This window comes from Dipodomys spectabilis, unplaced genomic scaffold (assembly GCF_019054845.1).
Source record: "Dipodomys spectabilis isolate Male_0828 unplaced genomic scaffold, ASM1905484v1 ptg000225l, whole genome shotgun sequence".
In the NCBI taxonomy this organism is placed as follows: domain Eukaryota; kingdom Metazoa; phylum Chordata; class Mammalia; order Rodentia; family Heteromyidae; genus Dipodomys; species Dipodomys spectabilis.
In genome coordinates, this window is record NW_024870902.1 from 4,375,027 (window position 1) to 4,392,505 (window position 17,479).

Here is a 17,479-nt window from a genome sequence, read left to right on the forward strand (position 1 = left end):
GCATTACTAGCGTATAGTATCATTTCCTACTTAAGTGATGGCTCCCCCACCCACTACCCTGGGGTAGAACTCAGGACTGAGCGCTGTCCCTGAACTTTTTGGCTCAAGGCTAGCATTCTATCATTTGAGCCACAGCTTCACGTCTGATTTTCTGGTGGTTAATTGGATATAAGAGTCTCATGGACTTTCCTGCCACGGCTGGCTTCAAACTGTGATGTTCAGATCTCAGCCTCTTGAGTACCCAGGACAATATTTACTATGAAGATACTTGATACACTAAAAGAAGCATCCCTGGTTAGATCTCAAATTAAGCTTTAAGAAATTCATATCTAAATTTTTACTCTGAAACATAATAACCTCCTTCACCCCTAACTTAGATGTCTGCAACTGCTAGCGGAGTATGTTGAAAGCTGGTTTATTGTCAACCTTCTAAAGTCTGAAGTTACTCCACATTTCAGAGTCAATGGATGGCCTTCTGATAAAAAGGGAAGTCATTCTCATTTACCTGTCCAGCTGAAGCCAAGGTGATCGGCAATGTAAGCCAGCCTCTCCTCAATCCGCTCCTGCTCATCCTGTGGATCTACAGAAGGTCAAAAACAGAATGGCCAAAGGTTGTCTATGACAGGAGAGGAACCACAGTATCGATCATCCAAAGAAAGGAAGTCACTTGTCCAAAGATTTGAAAATAGCACAAGTTTGCTATTGTATTTTTCATCTTGTTGCGTTGTGTGTTTGTCTGCTTTCTGGGGGTGGGATGGGGAATGAATCTGATATGGCTTATGGGAACCATCTGCTTCCATTTCTCTTTAATCAAGACTAGTTACTGAACATACAAATAGAAATTGCTGATTTTTAGTCATCTGTGTGTGTGTGTGTGTGTGTGTGTGTGTGTGTGTGTGTGTGTGTGTGTGAATCTGGAGCTTGAACTCGGCTTAAGTACTGTCCCTGAGCTTTTGTGCTCAGTGTCTTCACTTGAGCCACAGCTCTACTTCTGGCCTTTTGGTAGTTGATTGGAAATAAGAATCACATGGGCTTTCTTGCTCAGGCTGGAACTACAATCCTCAGCTCTCAGCCTCATGAGTAGCTAGGATTACAGGCGTGAGCCACTGGTACCTGGCTTTAATTTCTTTTCAAATGATCTGATAATACTGCCCACCAAAAGTCATTTTGCTCTTGAAACATTAGAGCAATGGAAAATGGGATGCAGAATTGGAATAATTAGTTAAGACCTCTTATGTGACGGTAGAGGTCATTACTGGGTTATGTCTGAAACAAAGCTTGTTTGAAACTCGCAAGAGATCTTGTTTAAGGTTGGACAGATAATGTTCGCTTTATCCAATGTGGCCAAAAGCAAATCTGCTTCATTCTGATGATGTCAGGAAAATGCAATGATAGAATCACACTCATTGTGTGCATTGTGGCACAGATGTGAATATGTCTTTTGAGCCACATTTCTGCCTGCTTGTGATGTGGTCAACTCACCCATTATTTATTTTCACAAGCGATATAACTTTTCCCATTTAACTTTAACGCTTCTGGTTTGATGGGCAGCATTTTAGATGGCTTTATGAAATTTAGGAACAGTAGTCTTCATTGTAGAGATAATGGAAGACCACAGGTTACTTCTCAAAGTAATCTATGGTTTTCATTCTTTCTTTCTTTTTTTCCTTTACAATTCAAAGGATCGTCATTCCCTTATAGTCACCTTAAATGGTGCAAAGTTTGAGTTTTTGTTGTCTGCTGTATCTCATTTGAGTACCCTCTCTATTCCTCTATTGTATAAACAGAAAGCATATGTTTACCTTATATTTGTTTGCTTAAAGAATTACCAAAGGTATCTGAAATCCAACCTTTCTGAATCAAAACCAGACCCACACCAATTGGAATTTCAGGACGTGAGAAATCTTCTTGAGCAAATGGCTTCCTAATAATTACAAAATTGTTAGTACAGATTATTTCAAGGGTCCAGAGGCAAGAAGATCAAGCAATGAGTTCTCAGAGTGCAAAATCAAACCTCACATCATCATGTGCCAAAGCAACATGCTAAATTTGAGGCTAAGGCAGGGACTTCAGAACAACAAAACTCAAAGCTTGCATGAACCTTCCGTGCAGCAGCTAAAGAAAGGCAAGGGTCTCCATTGCCTGGTCAGGTTTATGTTTTCCATAAGCATTCTCATTACTCAATCTTGAGATTGTTTTCATAGACAAGAGTATACAGAAAGGCACAAAACACAAAGGGCTTACACAAACACATTAACCACTACAGAAAGCTTAAAGAAAATGAGACACAAATCACCGAAATAAAACAAACATACAAAAAAAAATCTCTATCAAATTTATGACATGCGTAGCAACAGGGAATCCCAATGGCTGGCAAATACCTTCAGCATGGTCATGGCCATTGTCATCGGGGATGCGTTCAATCAGAGTCTCAATGGACTCATCCCAAATGGGCCTTGTGTCAAAGATGTCCTCAGGAACTGAATGCTCGCTCTCAACGGCTGGCAGATTTTCAATAACTGAAACTTCCAAGGCACTACTACTTTCGTCATCTGAAACTAATTCCTGCTCCTTCTCTGACTGTGTAAGCCTATCCACTAGTTTGGAAGCCTCATCACTAATCTCCTCAAAGAATTCTATGGAATTCCTGTAAAGGTCAAAAAAATGCTCCTTACTTTCTCTTGTAGGGCTCACTCCCCCCTTGCAGGAAGCTGTGCTGCTTTTGCTCTTAACTGGCAAACGGGATGCAAACATCTTTGGTCTTGAGGCCCCTTCTTCTGAGTCTAACTCGAGCTCCTCTGACCTCTCTCTGCTCTCTGCCTCTGTCTCAATGTAACTTCTAGCTTTCACTGGGCATTTGGTCTTTGAGTCCAAAGGACTGGCATCGGATTCGGATTTGCTTCTGTGATCTGAGGTCCTGCTTGTCCCGTCCCGTCCCTGAGCAGTCACTGTCATCTGCAAAGATGAGTCTGGATGTGGGAGTTGCTGCTCCACTCTTTGGATGGATGCTTTGACAGGGATTTTGGACTTTGGTTTTGCTTCATCTTCCGTACTTCCCTCATTCAGACCAGGTGCAGAATCTTCAGAAAATTCGCTCTCCTCCTCTGCAGGGAGAGGTGCTGGGCTTGAGGTGAGTATAGTCCTTGTAGGAATTTGGGATTTGCTTTCAGCAGAAGGCACATTCTCCATGAGGGCGGTGGGGATTTCAATCACTGATTTCTCTTCCTCTGGAGAAGAATCGGGAGACTCATCGTCTCTCTCTGAATATACAGACCTGGTGACTGTGGAAAAATCTAACTGACCTGGTACAGCCGGCTGAAGGGAATCAGGGCAAGGTATCGGCTTCATACTGGACGAAGAAGGTGCATCATCCGTGTGCAGGGTGGAGAGGTCCTCGGCTCCTCCACAATTTGTGGATGCCTCGGGGGAAGCTGAAATCTCCACATGAGACCTAAGGTGCCTATCTGAATCAGGGATTTCCTCCACATCCTCACTCAGGTCATCTGGCACTAATTCGGCTTCATCATCTACTGTTTCTTTCGATTCTGAAAGTGCTAGTGATTCGGCTGACACCTCCAGCTGTGAGGGCTCAGCCCCAGGGGCCCCTTCTTTGATATCTGCTGGAAGAGTCTCTTCCCCAGCTTCTTGACCAATTTGGAAAAAGTGAAAACTTTCATCTGCATAGGACCTTTTGGTCATATCGATGGCCCCGCTTCGGGTCATCTCAAACAACTTTCCTTCTTGAAAGAGGAATGGATTCTGCTCACTTGTCGGGGTCCCCTCTTCTGTTGGCGTCCGGGCAGGAGTGGTGTCTGGGGTAGTACCTTGGGATTGTCTGTCCACCATTAAACCAAAGATCTTTTGCTCCTCTTCTTTCACTCGAGCTTCAAAGGCTTCGTCGTCTTCACGAATCTCGCTCCAGGAATCAGCATCCACATCTGTTTTGGTGATAATGACTTTGCTTATTTGCTCACCGATAACTTCTGGTGTCCTAGATAGAGTAGGTTCTAGAGATGCGGAAGCTTTCTCTGACTGCACTTCCCATGAGGTACTTTCTTGTTCGGATGCTCCTTCGAGGCTCTGGCTCTCGAAATTACATCGTTCGCTCGAAACAGTCCTAGGTGAAGAGCTTTTCACTTCTACATCCTCAACAGAGAATGTCATGGTAGCAGAATACCCTTCAGAAGAGTGAAAGGTTGTGGTGTAATTCATATCTGTTTGGGTTTTGCTTTCTTCACTAGAGAAAAAAGAGGGGGAAGGAACATTTTCATAAGGGCTGGTAATTTGAGGATCAGGGATTTCATCGGCTTTGGCTGGATCACCCGTTAGAGAAGCTGTGGAAACACTATCTGTGTGGGGAAGGACAGAAGAGTCTTGAATGGAACAGTCTTTTGATATGCTCTCCACACTTTGGTCCGTTTTTGTGACCTCCACATTTGTAGTGGAAGAGGTAGAGGATTTCCCTTCACCTAACTTCTCCTCCTCAGATATCGGACAATGAAGCAAAGAAGAGCTTTCTCTGGGGCAATCTCCTGGTGGAGATTCTATCCCAGAAACATCAGGTTCTCCTCCTCCTGTGTCATTTCTGTGACTGTCTTGGGGAGTTGGGGTGTCTTTCTGAAAGGCTAGCTGCTCATCGACATCATCACCTGACAAGTTCTGGTGACCCAAGCAGACAGGTCCAGCTGAGTTGCTAGGACTCACGGGCTCACACCCATGACCATCACAGATCTCTGGCTGATGGGTGGCTCCATTCAGATCCTCACAAGGTCTAACTACACCCTCAGGAGAAACTGTGGGTCTATCCTCAGCTAAATGGGCCTCACCCTCTTTCTCTTCTTCTGAGTTACTTGGCTCTTCTGGAAGCTCTTCGTTCATCTTGAAGGTATATTGTTTGGAAACTATAGGCTGGAACTGAACTTCTTCGGGACTGGAATTGGAGTCCATGCTGGATGGAAGTGGGGAAGGAGGTTGCACTCGAATTACTGGTTCTGACAAAAGGCCTGAGTCGGCACCTTTCTTTAGCTGAGTCAGTTCAGGCTCACTTTCTGAAGAAGAAGAAGCCTTTCTGCTCTCGGAGGTCACCAGGACAGGGACATCTCTTTCACCCTCTACACCCTCCATCTGTTTGGGTTCCTCCAGGCCTACTGAACAGTCACCATCGGGGTCAGAGGCTGAGGAAGATTCCTCTTGCTTGGACTCTTTTCTGTAATCCCTTTTCTGCTTAGCTTCCTGTTCAAGTTCATCGAACATCTTGATTTTGGTGACCATTTTGAACATTTCCTCTTCCGGAGTGAACCTCTTTTTCTCTCCATTTTCTGAGTCATCCTCCTCGGCGCACTCCTGAATGACAGCTGGCTTGGGGGCAGACGTGGCATCGGTGGCTTTGGGTGTGACCTCATAGCTAACTTCTTCAGAGCTGGGGGTGTCGGGGGAGAGAGGGCTCTTCCCTGAGCTCTCCATGAGGGATGTCTGCTCAAGGCTATCATCCTCAGCACTTCCATCAGGGTCTCGGAGGAGCCGGGACCTCATGGAAACTACTTCCGTCATGAGTTCTGTTTTGGAAATAGCTGCGGGATAAGGGAAATGACTTGACAGCATCCCTGCCTTGGTCTTTGGTTCAACGGGGCTACTTTCCAAGGAATCCCGGCAAGGAGATTCCTTCAGAGGACTTGGTTCCAGAGAATCGGGAGTTTTGTGCGAGGAGTTATCTTCTAACACAGGGCTGGCTTCCAAAGAATCTTTGTGGCTGACTGCTAAGGACTCGTCAGCCATTGGGCTAAGTACCTCACTGTCTCGGCTAGGGAGGGCAAGTTCTAATCCCTGAGGACTTCTAATGACCCCCTGGGGCTTGGGTCCTGTATCTGTGTCTGTCTTTACAGCAGCACCAGGCAATGGTGAAGTTTCCATCCCCTCTGAGGTGGTGGTAGATTCCTGAGCTTCCTGGTTAGCCTGTGCCTCGTGAGCTGAACTTTGGGGTATGAGCTGACCTTCCCCACAGGATGATGCATCCTCAGGGACTGCCCGGGGTGATTCTTTTGTCAATGATGTGCTAGCGTTGCCAGGTCCTTCTTGTTGAGGATACACAGGCTGGGGAGCATCTGGAGAGACCTCCCTGTGAGAACGTTCAGAAGCGAGCTCCGAACCCTCAGCCAGTGCAGCACCTTGATCTTCACAACCATCCATCCTGTCTTTGGTTGTGGGATGTTCTTTCTCTGAAGGAATTTCTAGGGGTGTTTCTACCTTTGGGGTGAGTTCCTTTGTCTCCTCCATTTGTTCCTCACTTTTCTTTGGTGAGAAGGACAGGCTCTCTGGGCTAGTCTCAGGGGTCTCTGCTAGGCCTTCATGCTTATAGCTCTCTTCTGAACTTATCTGAGGGGTCCCCTCCATCAGGCTGCCACAAGGTGAGGGTGCTAGCCCTTCCGGCTTTAGGCCCTCAGTACTGCTATCCAAAGTACCACTCTGTAAAGAAAGAGCAGGGAGAAAGTCGTCTTTCATGTAATCTAGTGGGAAGGTGGTGTTAAAAGGGCTGGTGAGGACCTGGTCTAATTGCAATTGAGCTTTTTCAGTCTCTTGGCTCATGCAGAATTGTTGATATTTGTCATTGCTTTCTAACTCTTGCTTAATGACTTCAGAAAAGTCAGTGGAGGTTTTTCTATTGGGGCTGATCTGGAGTTCCATCTCTCCCTGCTCCTCTGCCCTCTTTTCTTTGGACATATCTGGCTCTTGATGGCTTTCTTCTTCAGATGCTGGCTGAACAGGTTCGGGAGTTTTGTGGTTGGCAGCTTTCTCCTTTTCTCCAACAGCTTCATCTCTCTTCAACCCCATGGCGATCGCGTGAGCTCTTCTTCTGGATTCTGGAGTACCAGTTACCAGGAATTTCTGGCCACGTTTGATTGACTCTGTTCTCTGTATATCTCTCTGGGTAATTGCCTGCCCCTTCTCTTTTTCTATCCGACTTTTACTTTTTTCCTGGGACTGCTTTTGTTTTACTGATTTGTGCTCAAAGAGTCCAGTTTTATGTTTAGATGGGTCTTGGCCTGACTGGAAAGCTTTCATCAACTCTCGAACCGACATCGTTTCCTCAATTCTTTCTGTTTTTGAGGTGGGTGATACAGGAGGCTGCTTGTCTGTTTTCCCAGAGGGTGACACAGGAAGGTGCCTGTCGCTTTTCCCAGTGGTTGACACAGGCGAATGCTTTTCCGTTCTTCCAGAAGGGGACACAGGCAGGCGTTTTTCTGTTCTCCCAGGTGACACTGGGGGATGTTTCTCTGTTCTACTAGAAGGTGATATGGGTGGGCGTTTGTCTGTTTTCCCTGAAGGGGATGCCGGCGTGTGTCTTTCTGTTTTTGTCGATGACACAGGGGAGTGTCGTTCCGTTTTTGTTGAAGGTGACCCAGGCGAGTGTTTCTCAGGTTTACTTGACAACACAGGTGAATGTCTTTCCGGTTTGGCAGAGGGAGACACAGGTGAGTGTTTCTCAGGTTTACCAGATGGCGACACTGGAGCGTGCCTCTCTGGTTTTGCAGAGGAGAGGGAAGAAAGCCTTTCTGCTTTAGAGGATGGTGCATGCCTGTCTGACTTCAGAGAGGGGGATGACGCAGCTGGATGTGTCCTGAGAGGGGCCTTTTTGGGCACCTCCTCTTTGCCTTTGACTCTAATGGGCAACTTGCTTCGCCCTTTCTGTTCATCTTCCACTCGCTTCTGGAGGGCCTTCACTTTGTCCTTGATGGAGCCAATGGGAGTTTCTTCTATCAGAGGAGATGTGGCCTTCACCGTGGAGAGAGGTTCAGGGGCTAACCCTGAGTCTTCATCCACTGACTCCTCGGAGCTACACTTTTTAAGCTCAGTCTTTTCCTCACTGGCTTGTGAACCTTCTTCTTTTGGTTTGGGTTTTTCTTTCAATTTTCTTCTCACGGGCTTTTTGATTCCCAGGCTTGCTTTGACCTGTTTAAGGGTACTCGGTTTCTCCCCTGACAGGGTACCCTTCTTTTCATGATCAGAGCCCTTGCCGGTGGCTGGAGCCTCAGAAGTCTTCCCTGGCGTGTCTTGAACTGGTTTGTCCCTATGAGGTGGTGCATACGAATTGAGGTCCTCAGTAAGGTAGTTCACTAGCCCAGCTGAGTCTTTCTCTGTCTTGACTTTAGTCTCTTGGCCTATTCTAACCTCTACACATGGATATTCAGTGATTTCTAAAGGGGCTTTTAGCTTAGCTTCTTCTATTTCCTCCTCACTGACAAGCACCCATTCCTCTTCCACTAGTTCTGACTCAGCCTGAGAACTCTGCCCTCTGCCTTCATCTCTCACGCAGGTTCCACTTCTCAGGATCTCATTCACTTTCTCTAAGTCCTCTTTCACTCTTTCCACAATTTCAAAGGGCTCGCCAGGCTCGTCCTCAGCAGCCTTCTCCAGCTCCTTCACTTTAAGGGAACCTGCCTTATCAGACACATCTGTGGTCAAGATGGCGGTCATTTTGATCAAGTCTTGTTTCATCTCAGAAACTTCCGAGAGCAAGTCCGGACTTGCTAGGACAGGAACTTCATTAACCAGGTGACTTTTCAGCACAGATGTTTCTGTAGATTCTGTCTCATCATCTTTGATGTGAATGAAAAACATCGAAAGTAAAATGGAAATCAAAAAAGATATTGGCAAATGTAATCAGGATCGAAAGGACACAGTGTCTTTTCCTGTTGTGGTGGGAGGGGGCAACAGAATGGACTAGGAATGGTGGTTTCACAAGGTCTCGGGGTACAAGAGCAAAGCAAGGCTAACAGAAAAATTAAAAAACGAAAAAAAACTGAAAAGGAAAAATGAGCAGGAAATAACTTGCTTAATTTTCTCACTTGTAGCACATTCACACATACAACAAAACTATCACAAATAATCAAGACATACACACACACAAAAAAAATTATAAACCAAAACAGAGGAGGAACACAGTGAAATTACACAGAGGCATCTCAAGATTGTTCAATGTTACAGATCAATGTTGGAAAATAAAACCAAAAACAAAACCATGAGGGAAAAATAATAAGAAAAAAAATGAAAAGCATTACAAATTGCAGAACATTGATTTCCTCAGGAGAAAGCCAGTAGTAGCAAACTCAGAACAAGGATCATGTGTGGATAGTTACAACCCAATAAATTTGAAATTTAGAATGAGTAGTTCTGCCAATGTACAGTGATGATATGACGCATGTCTGAATCAGCTGCAAACTGGCATTTCATCTAAGGGAAATTCACACCTAACAATGACACACTCTTGGGCTAAAAGGCATGGTAGGTCCTTTCCTTGGAGCAGCCTTGTTTAGACATGTTAAGAGACAGACCAAGGAGGGAAAGATAGGAAAGAAAACCAACAGAAACCACACTTGTGAGTCAACAGAGAGGTGAGTCCAGAGTTAAAAATGGGATGCATGGCAACCCATATCAAAGACAGTCACACGGGACACACGCACAGTTTATGTAAGCCAAGTTATTTCCATGCAAAGCAAAGGTGGGGTCAAAGTGCTAGGGGGTGTGGTCTTGCAGAAAACAACAGGCAGGAGGATGAGGAGAAACTAGAACAAACAGGTAAGGCCTTACTGTGGTGAAGCACATTCAGTTCCCTGGGAGCTTGGACAGAAAATTCTGAATGCAGTTTATATTTGTTTTTCTTTTTTTTTCTATCGATTCTATTTTTTTCAATTTTTTAAATTGCCTTTAAGTAGTCGTACAAAGGAGTTGCCATCTAACAAAGCACTTTATGAATTCAAAATATCTTGATCAATGTTGCCCCTCTCAACTTTGAAGCATGCGCTTAGGGGGGGTCTACAATCATGAGAGGAATGTGAGAAAACCTTTAGGACTTACCTAAAAAGGACTTTAGGAAAAATATCCCTTCCACTAAGCCCTTCTTTGGAGATTATTTTATAACTATTGAAGGTCATTCAATGACTATCCTTAAACTAAAAAAAAAAAAGTAAATCTGTATTCGAAAAGAGTGAAATATTCATAATATCTAGGAGACTCGCACAGAAATCTTTGACATTCTGGCAAAATGGTAATGTCTTTTTTCTTCCATTTCTTTTGATAGTAAAGACAGATGACGTTTAGTTCCTACTAGTTTGTACAAAGAAGCAAAAGAAAGGCCAATTTAAGTAAACACAGTAGAAAAAAAATGTAAACAGAGTTGTCCTGAAGAATGAGAGCCAGGAAAATCAAATCTGTTTAAAGAAAGAAAAAAACAAAAACAAAAAAGAAGGTCTGGAGCTATGGCTCAGCAGTACCAGTAGAGTGCCCTCTTGAGCAAGTAGGAGGTCCTGAGTTCAAACCCCAGGACCACCACAAAAATAAATAACTAGAATTACGAAGAAAAAGAAGAATTATTTGCAGGCAAAATAATGTCATTTAAAAGCACCTTCTCTCAAGATAATTTAAGGAGCTCTAGTATGTGAATATGTAAATATATTAAATTTATATGAATATAAATTTGTTCAGCCATATAAACTAGTGAGCATACTTACTTTAGTTCTGAATAGTGATGTAACATAAAGGTAAGCCACCATTAAAGCCATTTCAATAATGTGTAGTAAGTCACATTATGTGTAGACTTAAAAAGAAAACTCTACGAATCATTGTATAAGGACCAAATGACCATAGTTAACATGGTTCTGAGTTTTCTCTTTTCAGGAGGACTATGCTGAAATGAAGTAAATTGAAATGAATACTTAAAAATCAATAAGCATTGAAAATTAGGCTTATTTTTCTAATGCATTTGAAGCATACAAGGGAGAAACACAAAAAATCAACTTGAGTTTCTACAAGAAACCAAGGAGTCAGAGGGAATGGGCCAACACATTAAAACCTGAATTAATATTCCAAACCTGAGGTAAATTCTAGCATCGTTTTTTTTTTAGTTCTGTAAAAACCAGTGCTCTCTAGACTAGATTGAGGTAAGCTGTTTGCACTATTATTATTTAAAATTAGTCCTTTTAATAAGACAGTGTGAGTAGCAATTTCATCCCAAAGGTCTTAATTTTTGTATTCTTGGCACCTCTTGTTTTTCTTTCCTCTATTTCTTTTCTTCCTTTTTCTCTTCCTTCCTTCTCTCCTTCCCTCCCTATCTCCCTCCCTCCTTCCTTCCTTTCTCTCTTTCTGTCTTTTTCTTTCTCTCCTTTATGTCATTCCATATTTCTTCCATATTTCTTTCTATCTATCTTTCTTTCAAGCTAGTATAGGAGATTGAACTCAAGGCTTTGAACTCTTCCTTGACTTTTTTTGGTTAAAGTTTGTGCTCTACCACTTGAGTCACAATTCACTACCATCTTTTTGCTGGTCAATTAGACCTAAGAATCTCATCGACAGGGCTGACTTTGAACCATGATCCTTAGATTTTAGCCTCCTGGGTAGGTAACATTACAGGTGTAAGCTATTTGTACCCATCTGCTTCTTGTTCTTTTTGTTGTTGTTGTTGTTCCAACAAATGTTCACAACAGTCTTAGATCTCAGCCTAGCTAGCCTTCAGTTACACTTCACCACAGTAAGGAATGCAAGGGAAGGAGAAGGTGGGGAAAGAGGTAGCCTTAGCTACTAAATATTAAGACAGTATCGCTTTTCCAAATGCCTCCTACAGAAACAAGGTAAAACAAACCAAAAAAAACCCTCTTGACAGAAGTCACTGGTGCTCAGCATAAAAAGTGATACTGTCACATCAGTGCTTAAAAAATAATGAGATGAAAATGTTATGCTAACAATGGACAAAACGGTAGGGTGGCTTTCTAAACAAGCGGGACATCAATACCAGGGTTAACAGAAATGCCAAAATAAAGTGAATGCTTAAATGAATTACAGTTGCATTTTAAAATTCTAATCAGCTCACAAATTAGATCTATACCTTTATAATTTAACTGGCCAAGCTGCTTTTTTTCTAAATATATATTAATGATTAATAAAGATAAAAGTATAATTACTACAGAGGTTAGTAATGGCAACTAGCTTGAGTCTTAATTCATGCTTTTTTTAAAAAAAAAAACAATTATAGGCAGCTTTTAAACACACTCAATTTTATTTAAAATCTTACTTTTTTCTGATGTCATATCGATCTGAAAGAAAACATACATAAATTCAATGGTTACATGTTACAATCTTGGCTCACAGACCCTGATGTATCTAATCCCTAACTAAAACATACAAGTGACAACACAGGCAAGAGGAAGGTACAGTAATGACTGATCCTGATGGCCTCCAGGAGTCTTATCCTCACTTTGAAAAATAATAATTGTAATAATCTGGTTTTTTTAGACATTGCAAGTGGAAATACTTTCTAACATGCTACCCTGAGAAGACAGGAGTCATGTTTGATGCGAGACGGTTGGGAAAAGGATGAGATCAGAATTACACAAGTGTCAGATTAATAGAGAAAAGAAAGCAAATACTTAACAAACACTGTGTCAGGGTGATACCTTTCCTACATGGGGCTCATTGTCACTCATAACAAGCTGAAGTTCCACCTCTTACAGTGAATGTGAACTTGATCACTTATCCTGAACAGATCCTGAACATATTCAACAGAAGCACCTGACATCTAATGAGAAGACTTCACTTGTGAACACAAAACGTCTGGTTTTAGAGTTTTGTAGAGGGTTGTATCAGTTTTGTCTTTTCACAGCTGTGGGGACAGGGATGCTGAACACAGGAAGGAAGCTGAGGATGTGACAGGGGTGGTTCAGGGAAAGGATGAGGTCAGCCTGAGTGTGTGTGTGTGGGGGGGGGATTATAGGCAGAATCTGAGTCTACAATCTCCCCTTCATCCTGCTCTAGAGCAGAACAATGAGGGGAAAATATGGGGGAAGAGGAGGAGATTCAAGGCAATCCTCTGAACTAAGGCTTTCCATTTTAAACTGGTGGGGATGGAATATATATTCTATATTAATTTATATTTTCACATTTCAAAGGCATCAGAGTAACAGTTTAAAAAAAAAAAAAAAAGAAAAGCGCTGGGCGCCGGTGGCTCATGCTTGTAATCATAGCTACTCAGGAGAGGCTGAGATCTGAGGATCGTGGTTCAAAGCCAGCCCAGGCAGGAAAATCCATAAGACTCTTATCTCCGATAAAGCACTAGAAAACTGGAAGTGGCGCTGTGGCTCAAGCAGTAGAGCACTGGCCTTGAGCTGACGAGCTGAGGGAAAGCGCCCAAGCCCTGAGTTCAAGCCCCACAGCCAAAAAAAAAAAAAAAGCAACATCTTCAAAAATACATGAAAGTAATCATGTTTCTTTCTTGGAAATAGGAAACAGATATATTCATAATATAAGAATTCCCAATTATTTTTGTTTCTGTTATAATATTTGGGCATTTTGAGATGTCTATATGGGAGAAAAATACATATTTGTTTTCAATATGGAAGGAGATATTATTGAAATGGCTATGTATTCAAGGAAACCCCTCCAGGACTTGGTTTCATCATCTTTGGTGGGGTAGTTGTGTGGATAAAGCAAGAGGAGGAGGGCTTAGAAAAGACACTCCTTGATTGTCTATGAGTAGTGTTCATTAATACAATTCTGCATTAGAATATTATTATAGTCCAATGGATAAACTATATGTTCCTAAATACTTTTGGCTTCAGGGATTCTCACACTTATTTGAACTTTGGACTACACTACCTTTCTAAAAATTACTGAAGAGCCCTGAGAACATATAATATTCATCAAGAAAGGCATGCACTACAAATTACAGCTGAGACAATGCTAGAACCCAAGAACACACAAGCACTATGCCATTACTTGCCAGGGTGATATCACATTACATTAAACTCTACCAGAGTGTAGAGGATTATAGAAGTTAAAATGACAAAGCCACCATTATTAGAAGAGTTTTGACCTTCAGGCACCTCCAGACTCACCTTTGAGAGTGCTGAAATAATCGCTCAGTTGTTGGTGGGGAAGTAGATATTATTGCATAGAGAAAGAGCTAAAGTTTACAAGGAAGCTACTCTAAAGTCAATTCACAAGAAGAAAAAACATCTCCCAGAGGTTCAGTAAAATTCCGTCCCTTCACTTACTAAGAACAGCTATCTATTCTTTAACAAAAAACAGGTTAACTGCTCTTAGCAGTAACAGCAATGACACAGGTATTGACAAATGACAGGATCATTAAGTTACCTCTTCCTCCTGCTCTTGATCTGACTCTGATTCCTTGCCGCCCCAGATGCCATGCAAGACGGAAAAAAAAAAGAGAGAGAAGGGAGAGCAGAGCGTTTAGAAGAAAAGAAGAGTAAATACACTGCGAACACTGATAGGCAAGCACACAGTCTGATTTTTTTTCTAAGTTTACAGAAGGCAGGCAAGAAACTTTAAGATGAATTGTTGAAAAAAGCTTATACAATCAGCAGACAAATGATCCAGAATTTAAAAATATACTGATTTTTACTTGCTAGGTCATCAACCACCTTCAAATTTGACATTTAATAGGTTCGATGGCATTTGTCAACAACCAATAGTGATAATGATCTCCCAGTCGTTTAGAAGTATTGATTGATTGTAAAGGTTAAAAACTACAAAATAAACAACTGATGAAATGTATCCAAAACTTATATGGAATGTAGGAGTTTTATTAGAATAAGGATCTGCTAGATGTTATTGTGTATCTAAATATGTAACACTGAGCATTTTGCTTCTTTTTGTTTTGTGTTACTCAATGGAAAATAGTCTTTGACCTTTGCCTTAGTAACTATGTCTGACATTCCTTGTAAGAAAATGTACAATAAAGGAAAGGCTTTCCTCTATAGCACATTTAAAGCTACCATAATTAGGCAAAGCCTATTAAAGTCTATTCGTGTCTGTATATCACTCAGTTGGCCTGCATGTATTTCTTTATGTTTCTTGTTTGGCACTCTGCCTCTGGTGACTCCAATAATTCATAATATCATGAACTCCAAAGGATATACTGCACCTAGAGTACAATTGGAGTGTACTAATTGGACTGATATAATTACCACCACATTTCAACTTGTGGAGTGTCCTGTATATTTTTATATATTCACAAGTCATTTCATTTTTAATCTCTAATAATAAGAATTTGCAATGTCAAACATAAACTTATGAACATAACAATTTTAAATTTCAAGAATAGATGTTTAAGCAAAAGACACAATTTGACAACCATGGGTCTCAACAGTTTCTATTCACCTCCTTCCCCTTCCTATAATTCATACTGACAGTCATCTATAGTGGCTATCTGTGGCTTCCTATTAAAAAGCGCTATCCAAGAAAGAAAGAAAGAAAGAAAGAAAGAAAGAAAGAAAGAAAGAAAGAAAGAAAGAAAGAAAGAAAGAAAGAAAGAAAGAAAGAAAGAAAGAAAGAAAGAAAGAAAGAAGAAAGAAAGGAAGGAAGGAAGGAAGGAAGGAAGGAAGAGAGGGAGGGAGGAAGGAAGGAAGGAAGGAAGGAAGCAAGCAAGCAAGCAAGCAAGCAAGCAAGCAAGCAGGGAGGGAGGGAGAGAGGGAGGGAGGAAGGAAGGAAGGGTGGAAGGAAGGAAGGAAGAAAAGAAGGAAGGAGGAGGAGGGAAGGAGGGATGGAGGAAGAAAGGAAGGAAGGAAGAATACTTGACAGTAACAAAAGGACAGTTACCCACATCATTTAATTAATTCGGAATTAAAATTACTTAATATTCTAAATTTATTTAATGTTAACCTAATCAGTGAGCTACAGTCATATAATTGGGTGATGTGTGAGGACAAAGCAATGCCTAACTGGTACATTTTAGTACAGAATTTAGTGTTCATTCAGTAGTCCTTCAAACTCACTTCTTGTAACACAGGGATATTTTCTACATTGTCATGCTAAAAATGAAGAAACTTAAAAAAATTCTAGTCCATTCTAATTAGAGCATGTAAAACAATAATAGAGACAAGGCCAATTATTTGATCTTATAGAAAAGGCTGAGGAGGTAGTTGTTACTTTTAAAAGGTATTTCAAAACAATAAAACCTAAACATCCTTCTTTCTCTTCCACATCCTATATATGAATAGATTTTTTTCCACCAAAATTCATTTAATTCAATCCAAGGTAGATTTTTTTTTTCTTTATGTGAGTGAAAATTTTGACTTTTTTTTTTGCTTACATTTAGTGTCTTTGTTCTTGCTCATTTTAAAGCATTTGAGCAACTGTATTATTCACATTACAGCAGATTTTACAATACCTTTGTATAAATTGGAAGCGTGATGTTTAAGTTGCAAATAGCTTGGTGCACCAGGCCTCTCGTGGATTTTGGTTCTTTCATAAATGATAGTCGCCCGCAAGGTTCCTGAGTTGTGTCACGCACCTTGAACAAAAAAGATATACATGCGTCAGCTATACTTGGCATGCACTATTATCTTATTTAAAGAAAATAAAATTCCATGTGATAATGCTTGGTAAATAAATTCGCAGGTCTTCCTTTTTCTTATCATTTACATTGACTTTTAGAATGTCATTCAGTTGTTTTAACTTTACTGAAACATAACTGACAAGTTGTATAAGTGTAAAGGTTATGATGTGATGCTTGCATGTGTGTCCATACTGTGAAATGATTACTATAACCTAGCTAATTAGTATGCTGATTGCCTCATAAAAATTGCCCTCCCTTTTTCTGTGTGACTGAGGAAAACCTAAGATCTCTTTTACCAAATTTCAAATATACCATAGTTGTTTTTGTTGTTGTTGTTTTCAGTTGTGGGGCTTGAACTCAAGGCCTAGGCACTTTCCCTGAGCTTTTTTGCTCAAGGCTAGTACTCTATCACTTTGAGCCACAGCTCTATTTTAGGTTTTCAGGTGGTTAACTCACAGACCTTCCTGTCTGTGCTAGTTTTGATCCTTGATCCTCATATTTCAGCAGCCTGAGTAGCTAGAATTAGAGGCATGAACTACTAGCACCTAGTTTGCAATAGACTTTTTTTTTTTTTGGTCAGCCGTCGGGCTTGAACTCTGGGCTTGGGCGCTGTCCCTGTGCTCTTCAGCTCAAGGCGAGCGCTCTACCACTTGAGCCACAGCACCACTTCCAGTTTTCTAGTGGTTTATTGGAGATAAGAGTCTCATGGACTTTCCTGCCTGGGTGCTTGGAACCACGATCCTCAGATCTCAACCTCTGAGTAGCTAGGATTACAGGCGTGAGCCACCGATAGGAGCCCATCTGCAATAGATTATTATTATCTGTAGTTACCACATGATGCATTAGATCTCCAGAATTTATTCAACTTAAATATACATAATGTAAAGTATACATTATGCAAATTTACTGTTTTTACTATTTTCAGTGTACAATTCATCATGAAACACATTGATGAAACACATTTGTGAAGTTGTGGAATCATCACCCTATCAGAATTTTCCATTTCCCAAAACTAAAATTGCACCTTTTATATGAAAACTTATTTCACCAGTTCCTTATAACTGCTCATTTCTGTCTCTGGGAATTTGTCTATTTAGGTTCCTATATAAGTAGACTCAGACATTCTCTTATTTTAAT

At 41.3% G+C, this 17,479-nt stretch overlaps 1 protein-coding gene across 6 annotated transcripts in view; it reads right to left on the reverse strand.

Annotated features, from left to right (window-relative positions):
* Positions 1 to 17,479, reverse strand: part of Ank2 (ankyrin 2) — a 238,274-nt gene that overhangs the window by 18,668 nt on the left and 202,127 nt on the right. For 2 of the 6 annotated variants that reach the window (XM_042697569.1, XM_042697570.1), the window contains 5 exons: positions 16,175 to 16,297; positions 14,140 to 14,172; positions 12,062 to 12,083; positions 2,382 to 8,594; positions 506 to 580 (listed from right to left, as the gene is read on the reverse strand). In XM_042697569.1, the coding sequence (XP_042553503.1) occupies positions 506 to 580; positions 2,382 to 8,594; positions 12,062 to 12,083; positions 14,140 to 14,172; positions 16,175 to 16,297 (6,466 nt within the window). The remainder of the gene's footprint in view (positions 1 to 505; positions 581 to 2,381; positions 8,595 to 12,061; positions 12,084 to 14,139; positions 14,173 to 16,174; positions 16,298 to 17,479) is intronic. The other 4 variants (XM_042697572.1, XM_042697571.1, XM_042697574.1 and 1 more) reach the window with 2 other exon arrangements.